Genomic DNA, 21888 nt, shown 5'->3' with positions numbered 1-21888 from the left:
TCCTGGATTCCAGCAACTCTGAGCAGAGCCATAGATCACACCATGGAGGCTGAAAAACATCTGACTGACACTGGAGAATGTGTTCCTAAGATCAGGAATATGTGGAATGAAGGAAAAATGTATGAGAAAGTTCTTTACCAAAGGTAAATAATTTGTTCTCATAATAAATGTAAATCATGATAAAAACTTGTATTACAGGTAAATACCCTGTTCCTTTTTGCTTTTCATGCTGTTGCTTTCTCTGTTACTGTTCCATTTGTAGGAGGTGTGGCTGACACTGTAGCCAAATGGGTGTTCAAACAAGACATTAGCCCAGAGCTCCTGAATTTGGCCCAACTGAAAAGGAAGCCAGAAAATGTAGATGGCTCAATGGAAACGGACAGTGCACTTTTCCTTAAGGAAACGGAGGATGTCAGTGGAATTCTGGGTAAGAAATGCATATGATTTTTACTGTCATTTTCAGAATAGAATGAATATATTTTATTTTTAGTGGGATGTGAATATACAATGTGTTTCATGCTGTGTTAATATTGGAAGTTTTGAATCCATATTACCATACTCATGCAGGCTTTATCAACCAAGCGATGGCAGCGGAAGTGAATAGTAAAGTGATGTTTTCATTTGATCACAAGAATTGTGAACTGTTATATTGGTGTACGCATTCTTATATTCCACTCCTTTTGATTACCAACTTATAAGGACCTTACATTATCTTATGTAGGAAATGCAAACTGTCTACAGAAGATTAAAAATATGTGGCCACATAATGCGCATTGTTTTCCTACAGCCGTACCTCGTAGCACACCTAGGATATGTTAACATGCCTCAAGTCGGAGGAGGGGCACTAGAGGGCCCAGTGCAAGATTGATGCTGTTATCTAAAGCTTATCAAGTCTTGCCAAATATATTAAGAACCCTGCAATTTTGCTTTGCCTCAACGGATACCAAACACTCCTTGGGTTTGTGGAATGGGAACCTGTCACCACTGGAGCCCTAAGGATCTTGTGTGGTCCTATGAGAGGAGTAGGCCCAGCTGGTGCGGGTTGATAAAGTATTGTAAAATTGTGGAAGGTTGCTGGTGACAGGGTAAGGTGGTGAGCATGCTGTGCTGCGTTCCGTGTTTCACATGGCTAAGACTTGTGTGATAAAGGTGAGCACTTGCTTGATTGGCTTAAGAGGAGCCTGTCCCACACTCCCTCACCAGCGACCTGCCTGCATTTCCTGAGACACCCCAGGCCCAAATCTGTAGGTTGTCCACAAGAGCAAATTCCAGCAAAATCTGCTTCCTAGAGAGCTTGTTGCTGAGGGCTGAGAGGCTGTGACTCTTGGTTTCAACATGGCCGTCTGTAACAAGCGTGTCGAGATGCCTGGTGTCCATACATGCCTACATTTTGGATCACCTGGTAGGGAAAGTTTGCTCCGTTAAGGCAAATTACATTTTCAAATAGAATTGTTTTTGGGCTTGTGATATTTTAGGTGAGAGAAAGCAAAACATAGCAACATTTTTTTACAATACAATAGGGAGTCTCCCAACTAAATATGGAGGATTGGCATGTATGGGTGCTCCTGGTGTCATTAGAAAGAGCAATCAGGTCCGAGCCCCTGTAGATCACAGGGAGATTTTTCCGAGTGGTAGTGGAAGGGGAGGTGAGGCCCGGCCTGGACCCAGAGGGGATCTGAGCTAGATATCAGATAATTCCGTTTGGAAGTCTTTGCTACAGCTCTGGCTGGATCATTCAGTGAGTGGGATTTAATAGGTGTGGCCCTAGCAGTGCTTGTTGGACTGAACTGTCTGTAGGCCTTCCTGGCTTATACGAAAGTTGCATGGCCCTGTCTGTCAACAATACCCAGTCAACCTCAAAGCACACACCAATGTCGAGGGGCTTTTCCTGTCGGACTCTCCTGAATTTTTTATAAAGCCGTCAGGTGAACTTAACATGGGTAAATCTAAAGAGAATTAATCCAAGGTTCATTCTGAGGCAAAGAGAAATAAGGAACCAATGGAGTACCCCGAATATCACAAGTTGGTAACACTTGTTGTCAAACGGAAATAGAGGCAGCTAGAGATATTGTTTAAAGAGATGTATGTAGAATCCAAGGCTGGCATCAGTGGCATTAATAAGAAGTTGAATGGTCTGGTTGGCAAATTTGAGGTCCTACAGGTATGTCTTGATTGCCAGGGTGATAGAATTGACGGTGCTTAGAACAGGATATCCTAGCTTGAGGACTTTGCAACATGGAGACCTTTGTTTAAACTATGATTAGAGACACATTTGGGCAGCTGCAATTATCTACTCTTTTTTTTGTGGTTTAGAGGACACACCAGACTCTGGCTCCATGACCTGTAGGAGGGAGGCCTCCTTGTCCCATTGTGATGCTTCTGTCGCATCACTGGGATAGAGACAAGATATTCTGCCTGGCTAGAGAGAAGAAGTCACTGACAATTAGCGGGACGCACTCTCCCTTTCCCCTGACTTTAATAACTCAGACCACGCTGCTCAGAAATCTTCTCGAAATACCGAAAAGCATCAGAGAGAAAAGGAAATTCAGTGCGCCATAACGTATCCTGTGAAATTATGAGTTGTGTATAATAGCAAAACTTGGATTACCACTGGATTCTGCATAAAGTTCCATATTTTAGTCAAGTTTGTCATTACTCTAGCAAGCGCTTGGAATATGTGAGGGCAGGGGAATGAGTGTATGATGGATGGTTTGGGGGGGTGTGCTCAAGTTCTCTAGTCTCTTATGTGTTCCTGGTCTGTCCCTCAAGATAAGTTCCTCTGTCATAGGCTGTTTTTAAGGCCGTCATCGGTAGAGGGTGGGTGAGGATGTTACTGAGCAGTTGGGTAGATCAGTGTGCGAGGGGGAGTACTTGGGGACGGGGGTTGTTGGCTTTGCAATTAACTATGTGCTCCTAATTCCTTTGCTCTGCTGGGTAGAACGGGTTCACAGTGTCTGGTCAGATGCATCTGTTTTCCAAATATTTTGTGCTCCCACTTACTGGACAGGAGGTCACAGGGACTTTGTCAAATGTCCTGGAATGTGTGGAGGTTGAACCATTCAAATAAATCCGTAAAGATTGTATCTTTTATGGAGAGATGCCACGTTAATATTGTTATTCTTCAGGATATCTGTTTATTCCAGGGATCCCATGTTTTTTTTGCTAGGAGATGGGGGGGGGAGGGGTCCTAGATATTTCTCAACTTTCACCTCCTGTGCATGTGGGGCGGCAATAGTTTAAACATAAGCGTCTTTATTTTAGAGTCGATAAAATATGTCAAGATGACATGGGAAGGAGGCTTTTAATCACTGATGCAGCCAGTACACACACTGTCACTCTGTCTATTTACTCAAGCTGGACTCCCCCGACGTCTGTGATTGGGCCACTGTGAACATAGTAGCCTATGCTATGTGCGCTTTGAGGCCTATGGGCGTGTAGCGCTTTACAAGAATTATAAATAAAAAAATACCGGCACAAGCATGGTGTAGGAATCTAGCTCTGTAGCCTTTACTTTATCTAGGTCAGCAGGTGGAATTCTACAGGTTGTGTACTAGTTCAATTTAGTGGATATTTGGCGCTTGAATCTTCAGGGGGAGAAGGGATTTCGTTTTTGAACTGCAGTTCAAAGCGCTGCATCCAGGATTTACTTTATTCTCATTTTTGGGTATGTGATGCACTGGGTGACAGAGTGCACCTTGCTGTAACTCACAATATTACATCATTCGCTAGTGCTCCTAAACCTTCTTGTCCAGGATTGACTTTGTTCGGAGCTTTCGCGATAGGGGGCTGGTGATTAAATACTGACTTGGCTCTCAGACTTGGCATTCAGTTGTACTCTTCAAAAGGAAATAAGCATTTTTTCATCAAAAGGTGAAATCGGGGGAAACCCGCAGGATTCTGTGGGAGACGTTTGAAGTATATATGTAAGGCATATGCATCTCCAATGAGAGAGCGGTTTTAAAGTCTATCCTAGGTAGATTGGATAAGATAGAAAAGGAGTTGTGGGAAATGGGCATGATGTTCATGAATTACGATGAGTTCTACCTGCTCGCTAACATACAATCTAAGTTGGATGACTTCTTGAAGGTGGCAGAAGCAGATGTGAAATCTATAGGCAGGGATGCCAGAGCTAGGCAACCTGGTAAGTTCTTGGCTGTTTAAGAGGCAACAAAGCATGGACATCCGGTAGGTTAATTTCCCGGATGGTTCATTGTCTCCAGTGACAAAAATATTAACCAAACAATCATAGATTTTTGCGAATTGCTATATTCTCCCAGAATAGAGAAAACGGATGCCTCTATATTGGCATATTTGGACAAGTCACCCCAGTATGAGTAAAGGGCGCTGAGCGAGAGACCCTGAAAAAGCTGTACTCTGAGGTCCACAATGCTATTTAAGACATGGCAGGGGTCAAGGCACCTACAATGAATAGGTTGTCTTTCGAATTCTATAGTGTCTTCATAAATTTGGTACTATCTCACCTGATGGTCATGTATGACAAAGCTATTGAGCTGGGTTCCAATCCAGCTACATTCATTCAGAGATGTGCTGCTAACCTGCATTGAAGAGTGATAAACTGTATCCAGTGATTTTACTGAGAAGTTTTTATTGGAGGCATTTTTACCGAAAAATGTTTACCGAAAAAATACAGATTTCTTTTTTGAAAAAAAAATAGATATATGGGGGAGGTGGGGTGGGATGGTGTTTAAGGGGTTAAAACAGGTGGGGAGGGATTTGAGGGGGGTTAAAAACATTGGGAAATGGGGGGGCTTGGAGAGTGAGTCCCCCCAAATAAAACACATTTAAAAAAGGTATTTTTTGGGTAAAAGTGTTTCAGTCAAAAATGCCACAAATAAAATGGTAAAATCACATAGAACCATGACAAAATGCCACTTGAATGTGAGTGGTATTAGCATACCTTACTTATCAATATGGGTAAGATACTGGAAAAGATGTTACTGAATCACATAGCTCCTCTAAAGTGGAGCGGTTCCTGGTCTTGCTCAATCAGACTGGTTTTGCTACGTTGAGATCTACATCAAATAATATGTGGAGTTTTTTTTTTTTTTTACTATTGTTGTGTTTGATGGAACATCTTTACAACATATAATTTAAACAATACAATAAATCAAAACGCTTTACAAAACATCTTTTTCAAACGATACAATACTAAAACAACACATATGTGATATAAAAATCAATAAAAGAATCAGACAGACATGTCCAATATAAAAGAAAATTCAATTTTCACAATTCAAGTTTAGGCTTCCAAATAAATTATCACGCATTTGATATTAAAAGTTATGATAGTGATTAAGAGGAACATTATATTCCCTTTTCAAACTAGAGGCTATAACTAGATATATTTACAACCATATTTTCATTTCTTCTTTTTCAGTCAACATTTACCGTGCCTAATCTTTTTTCTATAATTTGAAGCAGACGTACCAGAGCAAGTACAACCGGCACCCTAAATCTCCACATACATTGAACCCACAAGGATTCATAGGCAACGCCAGTAGCTGAAAATATATATTTTCCAAGAAGTTTCACGCTCTCTGATTCCAAGGCTGTACAATATAATACAAGATGTTTCAGGGTTTCCTGAGCAGCTGTCATGCATAATCTGCCATTCATGTCTATTTGTTCAATGTTTTTCTTCCAATTTTTCATGCGATCTTTAGTCAATACAAGGTTAAATCTAAATCGCATAAAAGAAATTCTCACCCATTTACTGGGTACTTGTGTAAGATATAAAAGAAGAGGTTGCTGTTTGTGGCGGAATTTCGCATATTCCGTATGATTGTTGTATTGTCCAATCTTATCAGCGGTGTTAGCCCAATCACACATGTAAAGTTTTTTTTTTACAATCTGAGGATATCGGACCAAATCTGATAGGTTCTGTGCAATCATAGACAGGGCATTAAGTAATTCGGCATTTGCCTTCTGCAAGGATATAGGAATACCTTTCATCACCATGGATTCTGGATCTTCATATAGTGAGTTTTTAACAGGATCTAACATTTTTCCAAAATTAGCAAGTCTCCGCCACAAGAGTTTAGAGGCCAGAGAATGGAGTCCTAGCTCATGAATGATGATCGAATTAGGCATAGAAAGGGGCAAATGTAGCACCTTCTTCCAGATCAACCCCTGCAGTGCATTTAGTATCGGCCTGTCATGATCTCTGCTTCCAAAAGGTCAGGGTTTTCCCAACTCCCTTGGAAGCAGATCCATAACCCAGGTTCCGAGTGCCAACCAGTCCCAATTGGGACCTTTTGGACCCAGTCCTGGCGCCATTGGCACCAGGCTCATAAATATGCCCAGTCCCAGCGCTGGAAGCGCCGGGCTCATAATGCTTGGGTGGACTTACCTTCAGCAGACCATGCTGCTTACTTGCCTGCCAGTTGAGCCTCTGATCCTCTTCTGTTTGGAACTACTTTTCCTGTTGGGTGGGGCTGGAGCCACTCCCTAGATTCAGAACACTGGAACTCTTCTGGAAGGCAGGAACTCTTTTCTTACCAGGAACTCTTTTCTTACTTAGGCGTGGCTGTGGAAGGAGACACCTAAGCACTACAGGAGGCTATTTAAACCACACCCGGTGGATGAATCTTGCTTTGCGTTATTCTGCAACCTCTGCAGCAGAACGCTCATCGTGTCTTCTGCATCCGGTCCTGAGCCTAAGGAAAAAGGCTTACCATCCTGAATCCAGTCTTCAGCAACACCTATAAAGACAAGAAAGAACAGGTTAGCATTCCGGCATCTGAAAGGCAAAGGCTTACCATCCTGAATCCAGTCTTCAGCAACACCTATAAAGACAAGAAAGAACAGGTTAGCATTCCGGCATCTGAAAGGCAAAGGCTTACTTACTCTTCGTGCGCTCCGGAGGTCTTCACACTGCATTCCGGCATCTGAAAGACAAAAGTTTACCAACTCTTCGCACGCTCCGGAGGCCTTCGGCGCTGCATCCCGCATCTGAAAGACAAAACAAGGTGCGTTTAAAGACATTGGGGAACTTTAATACTCACGTGCCATTACTCCTTTCCACATCTAATCCAGTGGGTATTCCGGCACCCTGCAGCCGCTCCGAACTCGTACCTGCAAAATAAAAAGACAGTTAGAGCGCATAGTGAAGCAGGCAACAAGCGCTTACTTACGTGCTTCCAGGCGCTTCTATTCATCACACGGGCTCCATCTTCAACTCACTTCAGCCCGTCATCCGCCATCGCCGGAACCCTGCAAAACAAGAGACATCATTACTAAAGACTTTAAAGACATTTGAATGACTCGAAACTTACCGTTCGTGCAGTAAACGACGGACAGCAGTCCTCTGAAGTCAAGAGGCCTGCTCCTCTTATCCAGTGAAGAAACTGGTTACAGCACCCTGCCCCGAGGCAGATGGAGAGCTCGGCATTCACTTACCTAAGGTGAGAGCGTTAACCTTTGGGGGGTCTACAGGAGAGGAGAAGAGGAAAGAGATAGGGACACCCCAATAACCCCAGTTCATTAACCCCATATTTTCTATCTGCAGACATCTTACTCTACACGTCAGGCATACAGTGCACAGAGGTCCAGCCCAAAGAGCCAACCGGGTGCTACACATCACCTTTGAAGATACGGTAGTCGCCCAGTCAAGACCGGCGCCTCTGCGAGAATCAGGTGAGCGTTACACGGCCCAATTGAAAGTAAGCATAGGTCTAACCCATATAAGATGATTGATTCAACTTTAAGTAGATAAAACTCAATAAGTGGAAGAAGCGAAAATTCGCATAACTTACTGTGAATAATCTTCATCTGACCAATCAATGGCATTGCTTTTATTGAGATTGCCACCTGCCATTTAGATATTGAGTCGGCGTTTGACAGATTATATCCCAGATAAATGAGTCCTGGCACCCGAGGAATCTCATTACTGTTTATGGACCATTTAATTGATACCGCCTTTCTTTTGTTACTAAAGATAAGTATCTTTGATTTGCTTGGATTTACTGACAAATTCTGGGTTTCACAGAAGTTAAAAAACCGTTGTAGTTTATGTTGTAACCCAAAGGGGGTGCGATCTAGAAGAATTATATCATCGGCAAATGCCATCCAATTTATGCATAGATCACCCAGTTTCACTGGAAAGGAAACCATCTGACTCCAGAGCTCATCTATGTCAGCAAGGTATACATTAAATAGGGTTGCCGCTAGATTACACCCTTGTTTGACCCCAATGAAGGTTCGTATGTGATCAGTCAAACGACCAAAACAATCGATTCTCACCCTATAGCTGGTGTTAGAGTGAAGCATAACAATCATTGTTATTATGTGATCCGGAATCTGAAACAATTTCATCTTCACCCATAAGATTTATCTAATGACGCAGTCGAATGCAGATGATAAATCGACAAATGCCATATATATTGGACCTTTTTCATCCTGCCTTACGATCTTTAATAAGTGTGCAAGAATAGTTGCATTTAATTGTGTCCCTAGCCCTTTTCTGAAACCAACTTGATAACGAGAAAAGGTCTGAGAAACAGTTATAAAGGAATTTAGTTCTTTTAGAATTAATGCAGCAAACACTTTTGCTGAGATATCGATCAGAGCGATAGGTCTAAAGTTGGCAGGATCAGCTGTGTCTCCTTTTTTGTGTAAGGGGATAACTAAGGCAGAGGTCCAAGAGGCGGGCAATTTTTTAGTTTTAAATATAAGCTCAAAGCAGCGATGTAAATAAGAGGCCCAGGATTTTGGATCATCTTTCAATACACACGGTGGAATTCCGTCTGGGCCAGCTGCTTTTGACTGCTTAAGATTCGTTATTACCAACTCAGTTGCCTCCACCTCCCATGGACAACTGCTAGGTAAATCTGCTAAGCATACCTCATATTTAATCGACTTATATTTTTCAGGCATCTCATATTTGTTCCGGAAGAATACAACCCAATCTTCCCCGCTTACTGTAGAGGATTTCTGAACCTGGCTTCTATTCAATGGGTCTCTTAATATTCCCCAAATCTCTCTGGTTTTTCGACCAAGCATCATGTTAATCAATTGTTGATTCTTTTTCATATGTATAATGAATTTTAAGGATCTAATATCATCTTTGTATTTTGCCATAATTTCCTTTTTTCTGTCGTTTACTTGGGCAGACGAGAGATTATATGCCCTTTTCAAGACCCTTATTTCTTGATTTTTTTGTGCTTTTTTCTTTGCAATTGCCAAGTCAAATATACCACCTCCTTCCACAAGCCGCGCAGGCTTGTAAGTGGAGGATATATCATTCAGGTGTTTACAAATCATTTTCCCATTCCATAAATCCAACCACCTACATTCTGCCATTGACAGCATTTTCGGATCAAATGTAAGCAGGTCACGATTCACAAGACTGTTCAACTTGCGACACGTGTTTAAATTCCATCTTATGGAAAACATATTTCTGTCAATTACAGGCAATTTTAACGGACCATACAATTTGTGTTCATCTAAGGTACACGCTAACGCACAGCTCAAGCAAGAGTGATCACTGAGAGATGATTCTTCAATTGTGCAATGCACATGAGACGTGACTAAAGAGGTCGATACAACGATGTAATCAATAGAAGACTTATAGCGGCCTCTTTTCCAGGTCGTTTGAGGACCATCTGTTGCAAACGGAATAACTTGCATGTTCCCGTCATCAAAAAAATTACCCCACAATTGACCTCTTTCATGAGACGATAAAGCAAGTTGATTATTTGAGTGTTCATACTCAACATGGCAGTACAACAAGGAAGAGTTAAAATCCCCACCCAGAATAATTTCAGCGTTCGGCATTTCATTCATAATCACCTCTAACAGAGCATTCAATTTTTCTAATATTCCATAAACTGTAGACCTCATCGGGTTCCAGTACAGAGATAAGACTACTAGCGGAGTATTCTGGGAGTTATGAGACAATATGACAATGGCCAAGATTTCTTCAGAAACATACAATTTCTTTATAACCACATCAAAAACCAATGAGACTAGAATTGCAAGGCCCGCTCTTGGCCACCCCAGGAGTCCCTTTTGTGCGTGGCTAAAGAAGCAAGAAAAACCTTCAACGGGCATATCGGCAATGGCCATAGTTTCCTGCAGAATAATAATCGCAGGCCTGTTTAGACTTAAATTAGTCCTCGACCAAGTCATTAAGTTCTTATAACCACAACAGTTCCAAGATTTTATAATAAATACATTTTTTTATGAGTTGTCAACCACAGGATTTTCTTTAATCATCGATTTCATTAGTGGCTCTAACCATGCAAGGCTTTTTATTATTTGATCAACAGCTTCAGCCTGTGAGCTTACTTTTTCATGTAACATAGACAGTTGAGTATCCCTTGGCTCATTTTTTTAATTTAATTTTTCCTCTACATCTTGATAGTCTATGAAGGCAGACGCATCCTCCATTGAGTGGAAGTCAAATATCTTATAACCCAAAAACTCTAGGTCTCTATAGTGAGACCAAATTAAAGATGCAATTATGGGAGATTGTAGTTTGCAAATCATTCGGTGATTGTATGTGAATGGTAAATTTGACCCAGTCAATGTCGTTTGAGACCAAATTACGTAAAGCTGGTATCTGATGGAAGATTTTCATTATCGCCGCTCGATTTAGACTGGGTTTATCAATCAAGTTATAATCGGCCCACCATCCTATTATAGGTTTCATTTCTAATGGTATTTCTTCCCTTTGGACCGCCCTACCCACTTTCTCTACATTATCTGTATAGGACAAGACTGGATCTAAAGACCCCTTCACATTTGTACAGACTAGCGACGGGGTGGGCTGATGCCCACTTGTTATATTACTTTTTTGGATGACAATTTCATTTCCTGCTTGTTTCTCCACATCATTCCCCACACATTCAGGAGAGTCATTTATCACATGTACCGACATGGATGTAATTTTTTTATCAATCTTCTCAAAAAACCTCTGTAATTGTGTTTGTATTAGCATAGGAGAGTTCTCGGATGTCTTTTCAGAGAAGGTACTTGCGGGAGGCAACTTGGTCTCAGCCAGCGGTTTGCTCTCCTCCAAGAACACCTGACTCTCCTTATTCGGTTGTGTAATGTCAGTGCCCATATCGTCCAATTGCCTTTGCGCAACACCCATTTTGGTGGAAAAGGGGGTGGCTATTGTTTTAGTTTTTTTTTGAATTTTTTTGTTTTTTTTTCTGTAATAGCTAGGGGCAGTGAGGAGACTGTAACTCGTCCCTTTCTTTTTTGAGCTTTCGCATATTGTTTTTTTGCCTTTCTTGACATAAAAAACATAGATTGCGGTGGCTCAGTATCCTCTGCCACTATCGATGAGGGAATTTCTGTCACTGAAAGATTGGCCCTGCTTAGGTCAATCAGATCCGTGATAGCTGAAGGACTATCTGGTTTTTCCAGGACCATGTTCACTGCTATCGGGAGATTAACACCATCTTTTTCCATTAACTCTGGGGGTACTAAGTTCGCTGCTACTACGATGTTTTCAAGGACCAGTATCCTGTCATGTTGTAATTTTGCAATTTCAAGATATTCAGAGACAGGTATAGGCTTGTCCTTAGTTACAGGCTGCGATTGTGCCTCAGATGCCTCTCTTTTTTCTTACGTAGATCCCCTCAGTTTGAGAAGCCTGATCACAAATTGGAGGCCTAACTAAAGGGTGTTCCAATTGCCTCACAGTGTCCAGTTGTGAAGCCCAGAAGTTATTACATTTTTCCTGTGACATCATAAATCCTTCGATTCTACTTAGGGTGTTCATAATTTCTGCGCTAGAGTTACTTAATGCATGCAGCGCTCCATGTGTATACTCATGACCTTTATCAAGCAAGTTCAAAATTCTTGCAAGCACAGGAACATTTTGGAGTTCTTGATTGTTCAGGTCAATTAGGGTATCCTCAAGTGGGAAGAGAGGAAAAGACGAGTTTGGTAAACGTGGACTTTCATTTCTCTCTTTTAGTTGGGTTCGGCCTATGCCCAAAACAGGGGATTGTGAATTACTTGATTCATTATACATTTGAGGTAACTCATGTGCAGGCGAGCTGACCTTTCTCATGGTGTTAGCATTAGATGTATCATTTATTTTCATGTCCTTTTTTAAGCTGTTTCAAATTTGCTTCAATGGCAGCATGAAAATGAACTTGTTCTCTAAATTGATAAGAGCTCGCGGCTGGCGTAGAAGGCCCATTTGACAGTCTAGTTCGACTGTGTAATTCCGCCAACACCACCGGAGCGACTAGGGAGGTATCTAATGGCGGCAAGGAGTCCTCGTCTCCAACAACACCCAACATTGAGTTGTCATAAATAGGTACATTAGTAATCACATTTTTTGGATATATAATACCATCAGAAAGTTCCGTGCAACTGTCCTTCTCTAAGTCAATGGGCTTTACAATGCTAGCCACATGTGTGTGGTTAGCTAAATTGTAAGCCGCTGGAGAGCACTCATGGGCATTTAAGTCACTGCTAGCAAGCGTGCTACACATATTGCAACTTTTTTTTTTTTGCCTGATTCGCCTGAACATCAATATCTTCTTCTTCTGAGAGACTACCCTCATATGCAGCCCCGCGGGATCTATTCAAACACCTTTTACCGTTACGTAATTTTTTCACCATCTTAATTCTTTTACACTTGCACAGAGGATAGAAGTACTCCACTCTATCCTGTCAATTAGAGATTTAATCCACAGAGTGGTCAAATAGAGCTCCTACCTAAAATTTACGTTAGACCAAATCCTGGACTCTTTCCAAGCTTTAACCCGTAACCGCCACAAAAATAAATATCTATTACCTTGCAGTCGCTGAGTTATACCTTAAGGAAGCCGCACAGCCACACATCCAAACAGCCTAACAGCCACTTCCCAATGGCACTTGCAATGCACGCGCAATGCGCGGGATCACCAGTAAATATCCTAGGCCAATCGCCGGGAGAGAGTTATGGGGGCGTGGCCAAGGTGCGCGCTGCAGGAAAAGAAAAGAAAGGGCTATCGTCGGAACCGAGTTGAAAAGACTTGCACCGCAGTCAGCAGTGAATGCAAAAATGCACAAGGTAAACACAAGGTAATCACAATGACAAAAAGGAAAGCAGTCCATGAGTTAATCCATTACTTGTGTTGTGGTATTTGGAGTGTTACGGAGAAGAAAACACTCTAAAGGGCTTCCTCTCGCCGACGGCTACAGAAGCGTTTTCTCAGTCGTAGAAGAAGCCGGAGCAAAGCTAGGCAGCGTCCGTCCAGCCTAACATCCACTTCCCAATGCCACTTGCAATGAGGAGGTTTTTCTCCTTGCTCTATCAAGTTTAGCCAAATTTTCCTTCAGATGCAGTGATACTTGATACATAATAAGCATTTCACTCCATTGAATGGCGTGTATTGTGAAACTAATCAAAAGAAGGTCAGCGGAAGGAAGTCATTCCCCAGGCAGTGTGAGGACTTTAAGAACAAAATACATGGAATATGGAGGGACCCTCCAGGAACCTTAGTTTTTAAGTTGGAATGTATTTTTTTGCATTGGAACTGAACTTTTACAAAACCGCAAACTGGTACTTTGTTTCCTCAGAAAAGAACCGAGACCTGGAGAAGGGAGTCGTTCTCACAGGCGAAATTTCCCCTCAGTTTGAATCTGTGGCTCACTGTCCAGAAGAAGAGTAATTCTTCTTGAACAAGAAGATCCACAACCCTTTTCTTTTTAGTTACAAGTGTGAGGAATAAAAGTAGGCATTTTGACACGATGGTGGGCTCATTTTATTTACTTGGACATTCTGACCGACTCCTTAGTTCCTTATTAGAAGCAGAGAAACCCCCTCTTAGAGTTAGCAAGCTAGGTTTCCTCTTTAATTTGGTTTAAATATAGGTCTTTGCCAATCACCATGCCACCATTGTGTCAGACTCCTACTTCTGCACCCTTACAGTTGCTATACTTCAAGTTCATCCACCAAGTCTACCAAACCCTGGTTGCTCGTGTTAAAATATACCCAGTTAGGTCAGACGCCTATGCCTGATGCGATAGGGAGAGGGGGGACCTCATACATCTGGCATGGACTTGCCCCCTGTTTAAGAATTCTGGGATATGAGAATTGACAACAAGGCATAAATTAGTCTTGCAAAAGGTTTTCATCGAGACTGCAAAACAAAATATTTTGATTAGCAATGAAATGTATGTGACTAGCAAATTTGTATATACTTAGTTTAGATCAGAGTCGATGCAAGACATGTGCCCCCTGCATGGCTTCAGAGAGCCTAGGGACCTCGCAGGCTTGTTTCGCTACTTGTGCTATAATGAGAAGTCCTTTTGTTGGACCTGTGACCAGACATCCCTTACAAATTCAACAGAGCTTCCCACTAGTGCCTCGCAAATAGTTTACACATACTTATCTATCAGCAGAGCATTTAAATCGCAAGCTCCTTCATTGATGAACCATTGTTTCTGACAAATGTTCACTTTCCCTTCACAGGATATGCAGTAGCAAGCATGATTCTGTCAAACAAGGACTACAAGAAGGTGACCCGGTCATACAATGATTTTTAATGTGTGTCTAATTCTTAAACATACCTTTCCCAAACTAATAGGATATTTTTTAGCTTCACAATACTTGCTTTCTTTTTTTTAAAACATTTTTTTTTACTTCCGTTTATTGGCATTTTTAAACATAACTAGCACAGTGGTGCCAACAACAACTCTGCCCTCTGCCCCCTGTTCAGTCTTATGTTCAGAGGGAATCAGTCATGACTGCTTGACGTGCGCATCGTGATTAGTTCACCATTTGGTGTTTATTCCCCTGTTTTCTTCAGTTTTGAACCTGCTCTGATTCCAACTTAATCGTGCTGTGGGTGCCGGTACCATTGTCTCTCTAGACTTTCAGGGTTTGCTTGATTTCCAACCATTTTTCAGACTTGTCCAAGCAAGTATTGTATGTAGGGGCCCCACTTGGTGCTCTGACCTGGACAGGACTGTCGTAGAGCGCTATATTCGTTGTGTCTGGGAAGAACCCTTTGAGTCGGGCGGGTGTGTAGTAAAACTGGTGTAGGTACTTGAAGTGAATCAGTTTGAACTTCGCGCAGATGGCCCCTTCCCTAGTCCCTTCGCAGCAGTATCTCCACACTTCTTCAGGAATCTCCCGCCGCAGGGACAGCTCCCACTTTCTTCGGGTGAAGGCTTTCATTTCATCCCCCGATGCAAAGCCTGCGGTGTAGAGTGATGAGGTTACCTTGTTATCATAGTCTCCCTGGAGCAGCTTGTCTAAAGTTGGCGCTATCTGTGGTTGCCTGGGAAATATGGTGAACAGTTGCCGCATAGCTATTCTCAACCTGTAGTACTGGACACCTCCAATCCCCTTGTCCTTCAAGTGTCCTCCAGTGTTATAAACGCCCCGTTTGGGAAGAGGTCGCCAAAGCACGATATCCCCAAACGCTTCGTCACAGCGCCGAAACGTACTTCTGCCGTAACATGAACCCTCAGGTATGTGTACAACCGGTAGTTTAGTAGAGTATAAGACGTCTCCTCTGGACTTGCATTCCAAGTGCATCCACGCTTTGCATGTGACCTCTACCATGTTATGTGCTCGGAGTTGTCTACTGGGCACAGGAGTGATGACGCTGCTACTGCCCTCTGTCCCTCCGTACCAGTAAAGGAGAAACCCTGCCTGTGCCGCATTGTAGTATGTTTAAAAATCTGGGAGTGCTAGGCCCCCTTCGTTCATGGGAGCCACTAATTTATCCCAGGAGACCCTTGCTTGTTTACCCACCCATATAAACCGTAGTACTGCTGTTTTCAGTTCCCGAAAGTATTCCCTGGGTACCGTTATGCGGGTATTTAGGAAAACATACAGGAACCTAGAAAGTAACATCATTTTAACCAACGATATCCTGCCGTAGAGATTCAGCAGCAAGTTCATCCACCTCTCCATGGCTGCCCTCGCCTGTTCCAGCGTGCTCTGGTAGTTGTGTTTATATACCACCTCCCTGTCCCGTGCTGTATTAATCCTGAGGTATCAGGTGTAGTCTATGTGCCATTGAAACCCCCACCCGTCCTGGTATTGTTCCGTGCTCTCAGGGGAAACAGGACAGATTTCCCAGTGTTTACTGTTAACCCCGAGAGGTCACCGAATCTTAACACGTCCTGCATTAGCGGGTCAAGGTTGTTTTTAGGGTCTTTAACAAATAGCACCATGTCATCTGCATATAATGAGATTACCACCCTATGATTTTACATATGAATCCCCAATGTAGGTGAAGTTCCCTGATTCTTTCCGCCAAGTGTTTGATGGCCAGTGCGAACAATAGGGGTGAGAGAGATCATCCCTGCCGGTTCCCCTCTTTAACAAAATGTATGACGTGAGCTGGCCATTCACTCGGACTCTGGCTACCGGTCTTGTATACAGTAGCGACACCATGGCTATGTATTGGTCCCAAAGGACCATTCGTCGCAGTGTGGTGAATAGAAATGGCCACTCCACAGAGTCGAACGCCTTGGTGGCGTCTAGCAGAGCGGTTACTATTGGGTCCTCCTGCTATACCGCAGAGATCAGTCCGAACATTCGCCTCAGCCCATGTGAGGTAGAGCGCCCAGGTATGAAGCCTGATTGATCTGCTCTCAACATCGTGTGCATCAGCGGCGCTAACCGAGAGGCCAGTATTTTGGCCAATATTTTGTTATCTAGATTAATTAATGAGATTGGCCGGTAAAAGGAGCACCCGTTGCAGGGATTGCCTGGCTTGGGTAGACCAACCACCACCGCCTCCCTTACGGGCCCTGTTAGCTGACCTTCTTGTAGGCTCTGTTGATACATCTGTAACAGGTAAGGGCTGATTTTGGTGGCGTAGTGTTTATAAAATTCTGCCGTGAGCCCGTCCGGGCAAGGGGATTTCCCTGATAGGAGGGATTTAATTCCGTTCACCACCTCCTCCAGCATCAATTGACATCCAACCATACCCTCTCCACTTCCCGGAAACCAGTGTAGGGCCACCTGGTCCAGATAGTTGTTCAGTTCCCTCTGTGAGGCCTGAGTCTTGGACGAGTATAATAGACTATAAAAGCGGTAGAACTCCTGAACTATCTCTGTGTCCTCAAAGTTGTCCATCCCCTGGTCACCTGTTATCCCAAAACTCTGCCTTTGAGATCATCTAGCTTAGCCGCTCGTGCTAGTGCCCTGCCCGGTTTCTTCCCTTCCCAATATTGTCCAGTCACCACCTTCCCCCATATAAATGTGGCCTCCCTTTGTGCAAGCATCTCAAATTCCCTCAGGTGTGTCAGGATTTCCGCTTGTTCGTGGTGTGATGATGCGGGTGATACAGATTGTAGTGATTGTATGTGACGTTCTTTAAGAGATAGTTCCCTCCTAATCTGCTGTAGTACCCTGGATTCTCTTGATATGCACTCTCCCCTTACCACACACTTGAAGCTTTCCCATAAGACCCCGGCTGAGTACACCAAGCTCACATTAACTTCAAAAATCTGTCTCTCGCCTCGGTTAGACCATCGCGAAACAGCGTGTTGGTGAGGCTATCGCTCTTAAATTGCAAAGGTGGCCTCACCGTCTCACGACCTGCCATTTCGACCGTCATGAAGACCAGGGCATGGTCTGATATTGTGCATGCAAGAATCGTTGTCCCCATGGTTTTCCTCATCAATGTGTGTGACACCAGAAAGAAGTCCAGCTGTGAGGCTGAATCGTGGGCTGAGGAATGGTGCATGAACTGACGCGTTTCTCGGTTTCTCCATACGTCCCCCAGATCCCATGTCGGGCACATCCCTTGTAGTTTGCTCTTCCCACTAGGAACCGTGCGATAACTGCTCCCTGTGTGATCCCGGGTCGAGTCCATAACCGCATTAAAGTCCCTGGCCCAGATGACCTCCCCCAGTGTGAGCTTCCCAGTTGTTGGTCGATCCAGTCCAGTGTTTCCACTTTGTCCTGGTTCAGACCATAATAATTGACCAGGGTGTATAACTTGCCTTATATGATTCCCTGTAGTATCAGACCTCTCCCTTCCTCGTCTCAGACCATGCTTGTCTGGCGCATCCCTACTAAGCTATGGATCAACACACCCACCCCTCTTGCATATGATGAATAGGACACAAACTACCTGTGACACCCCCAGTTTTTCCCGAATTTAGATTCCTCCACCGGTGTCAAATGGGTCTCCTTTAGGAATGCTATCACCACGCGGTGCCGCTGCATATATAACAGAACTTTACGGCTTTTGGATGGGCAGTTCAGCCCCCGCACATTCCATGTGATGCAATTAAGTGTTGCAGACATTGTGTTCTATAAGAAGCAGATCCCCTCTGTATTTCCTAAACAACACATGGTGCTTTATGATTCCACCCGCATGTTTGACATGATGCTTGCCTCCTTGATTCCTCTTCACCCCATGCTTGAAACAGCTTCCCCCTCCCTACCCACCCCACCCTCACCGACAACCCCAATTAATCAGTTATCCAAATGCCCCTCTCTTCCACCCCTTGACCGCTCCCATCAACCCCCTTTCATCAGCCAGTCCCTAGCACCCCCCAACTCCTGAGCCAAAACCTATTCTCTACCCATGCACAAAACTCCGGTCCCAACAATTCCTGTAGCATCTCCTCCACCAGAGCCTCCATGTTCCTCTGCTCCACCGATTCCGGAACCCCGACTGTTCTGAGGTTATTCCTTCTAGACCTGTATTCCAAGTCGTCTTGTTTGTCGACCAGCTCCTTCAGCGCCCGTTTTACAAGTGTCATGTCTCTGGCCATCGCTGTGGACTCTTCCTCCACTGTGGACACTCTTCCCTTCACCTCATCCAACCTCTATCCGTGTTTATGAAGACGGACCTGCTTGTGATCAACTTTGCAAGTGAGAGTGTCTAGTTTCCCATCTAGAGGCTGAATGCTGGTTTGTAATTGGGTGAACACGTCTTTAAAATCTTGAAACGCCCCATTGGGATACAAGGAGGTTGGCTGCAGTCGTCCCCCCAGGGACCCCTCCATCTGTCTGTCGTTTCTTGCCTGTGAGGGCGTATCGAAATGTAGTTTGGTTTGTCGTTTACCCCCTTCACCGACATCGCAAAAAGTTTCTGAAACCTGTGTGGTATGGGCGTTATTTACTGTCCAATGCTTGGGGCCTACGCGCCACTGCCCCACCTGTCCTCAGTTGCCAGTCGCTTCAGGTCAGTCTGGCAGTAGGATGTTTGCTTTCACAAGCAGCACCTTTCAATTATCAAATTGTGCTTTTAGCTCGCTAGTTCCTCTTTGCTGAGTGGGGGCTGGGGGAAAAGGCCCCCGACCACATCCAGGAAGTGTTCCGGAGAACCTTGGTCGGAGACTGTTGTTGCCCCTGTGCAGGTCACCTTATGTCCCGCCCTTCACCCAACCCTTGTGGTTACTATTCACTGACCCCTGTCTTGGGCAATCATGCATTTGTGGTTGTAACATGCCACCCTCAAAACTCTAGAGTAACTTTTACCAAAAAGGGTACAAGTAGTGTTAAATAAAGGATACAAGAAGGATCCAGGTCTTTCTTCTCAACCTTCAATGAAGAATCCTCAAGGAAGAATCCTTTCCATTGATCACACCCCCACTGCCTGATGTAATAACACAGCCAGAGTGTGGAATCAATTGAAAGGATGAATAACTATGCATAGTCTCCAATCTGTTTACAAGAAAACAAATGGTAAATACCAGAACTTTCCACTTTGGTCTCCCTTAATTTCCACTATTTCTGCACTAACCTTATATGATTAGATGACTCGATAGTTGAGAAGAACCGTGATGTTCCAGATGAATCCAACACAAAACAACGGCAAGGAAGGGAAGGTTAGTATGAAGCTAATCCCGAACGGAGCGAGGGCAGAGCTAGTGTCGGGTTGGTGCACTCTGGATAGCGTTCATTAGTTCAATGCACAAAACATAACATGAACAATTCCTGGTATCTCCAGCAGGGTGAGCTTTTGAGGGTTTCACTGGAGTGCAGTACGTTATTCACCCTAGAATATCTGTAGCAAAGTCCAAATTAAATATATCCTCTGATGATAATGCGAAATACACCCTTGAAAAGAACTGAAATCCCGACTGGGATGTAGTACTAAATCATACAATGTTCCTGGAAATCAAACTAAACCATAACCAGTAGTACTCCCGTACTTCCGGAAGTTTCTTGGCGAATTCATTATACTTGGAAAAACTCAACAGCGTAAAGTCTTGTACCTTATGGTGAAAGCAGGACCCGTCCGTAGCAGCAAAGACAGAGTCGTAGTTGCAGCCACTGGCTATAGACAGCATGGAGCTGGAAGGCCATTGCGTAAGACAGCAAGAAGCTGGAGCAGTTCCGCAGAAGAATGCAGCCGACGGAGAAGAGCTGGAGCAGTCACACGGAGAAACGCGGTCGGCTGGGAAGCCACCGCGTGGAACAGCGGATACTTGAAAATGCTGCAGGTTACAGCCGCCGATTGGGGGAACGCCTCCAGGAAGTTCCAAAAGTAGGCAAGGAAGCGTCCGGAGAATTGCTGAGGCAGGCTAAATCCCAGGGGAGCTTTAGAATGAAGGAACGCGGTTCGTGAGTAAACGAACTGCACGCGAGGAATACGTTCAATCAGAAGCACGGTGCGTTCTGAAGAAAGGACCTAAATACGTGCCACAGACATGTGACTAATCATGTGATTAGATGCAGGGATTCAGTATCGTTTAGCAGGAAGTTTGGAGAATAGTCTCCATTTATTATAGAACGGTTTTGCGGCCGTTCTAAAAGCATGTGGATCGCTGCTACCATGCCCAAAAGGTAAGTGCATGACAGGTTGTTACCAGAGTTCCAGTGTGCCGCCTCTGGAGTGTTTCCCAAGTCTGCCACAGTGCCTGTTGTTCTAGCTGATTGTATAGAGGGAGCAGAGATCCCCCTGCAGGCATCTGCGATCAGTATTGAGTGATAGAGGCTGCCCTGTCGCTCCCAGATATCTGGCGGCTCAGTTTACACCAACGTTCTCCTCTGATCCTATTTCCTAGAGCCTGGCCGTAGGCCCCCAGCCCCCTCCTCTCTTGTTGTATTAGCTTTGCAGGTTTTGGCGTGCCCCCGGGTAGGGTTCGTGATATAATGTGCCCACTTATTGTCCCTTCCTCTCACATGCTGTTTCCTCAGTTCTGTTCAGTGTGCACTGCCGAGTGAGGCTCTGCTTCAGTGGCCCCTTGGGCTGTTGGTCTTTTCCTCCGAGCCTACACGGCTCCAGCATCAGCAGAAGAGGAGGATCACTACTTCCCCGTCGCTGCTTCCTTGTTGTCGCTGGGTCACTGTGGATGTGCACGGCTGGCCACACAACTGTTGCCGCTGTCCACAATGCCCTCGGATCTCCGCACCCCCGCTGCTAGAGAATTTGGAATGGCACGTCAGATGCAGCTTGCTGGGTTCCAATTAGCCCTCTGGTCATTCCCCTTGTGTGAGGATTCAGTCGATATCCACAAGTTATGCCCCCATCTTGTTATATATGCACCCTTATATATTGGGGGCGGCAGTTCTATTCCCAGGCATGGGGTCGGGTCTCTCTGGGTGCTCAGGGCCTCAGTCGGCCGGGTCCGATGTGTTAAACCGAGGAAGCCACACTCCGGCGGCATAGTGGTTGCTGCTTCCTCCCTCCCAGTGCTGGCAACCCCAGCTATACAGATCTTGGGGGTCCGACTCCTCTCCCCTGCTTGGTGCCGTTGCCTCTGCGACAGCCCAAGATCCACTTTGGCGCCACAGGGTTGTTTGTTCAGTCAGTTGGGTATGCTGATGATGAGCTCTATGGAGCCCGCAACGCCTTTCGTGTCCGACAGTTGTAGAGCCTTGGCGCCCTACACGCTCCTCCGGGCGAGCCCCCGAAACCGTGCCGGTGCGACTCTCTGGGTAGGGGTCCCAGACGGGACCCCAGCGTCGCTCTCCCTCTCTGGATGTATGAT

General features: G+C 44.5%; 1 protein-coding gene across 1 annotated transcript in view; it reads left to right on the top strand.

The window, feature by feature from the left end:
* Positions 1 to 21888, top strand: part of RAB3GAP2 (RAB3 GTPase activating non-catalytic protein subunit 2) — a 2371691-nt gene that overhangs the window by 1582605 nt on the left and 767198 nt on the right. The window contains exon 25 of the mRNA XM_069608591.1: positions 263 to 427. Within this exon, the coding sequence (XP_069464692.1) occupies positions 263 to 427 (165 nt within the window). The remainder of the gene's footprint in view (positions 1 to 262; positions 428 to 21888) is intronic.

The sequence above is a fragment of the Ambystoma mexicanum genome, chromosome 4q, assembly GCF_040938575.1.
Source record: "Ambystoma mexicanum isolate Mex_15411 chromosome 4q, UKY_AmexF1_1, whole genome shotgun sequence".
NCBI classification, from domain to species: Eukaryota; Metazoa; Chordata; class Amphibia; order Caudata; family Ambystomatidae; genus Ambystoma; species Ambystoma mexicanum.
This window is presented reverse-complemented; position numbering and strand designations above follow the sequence as displayed.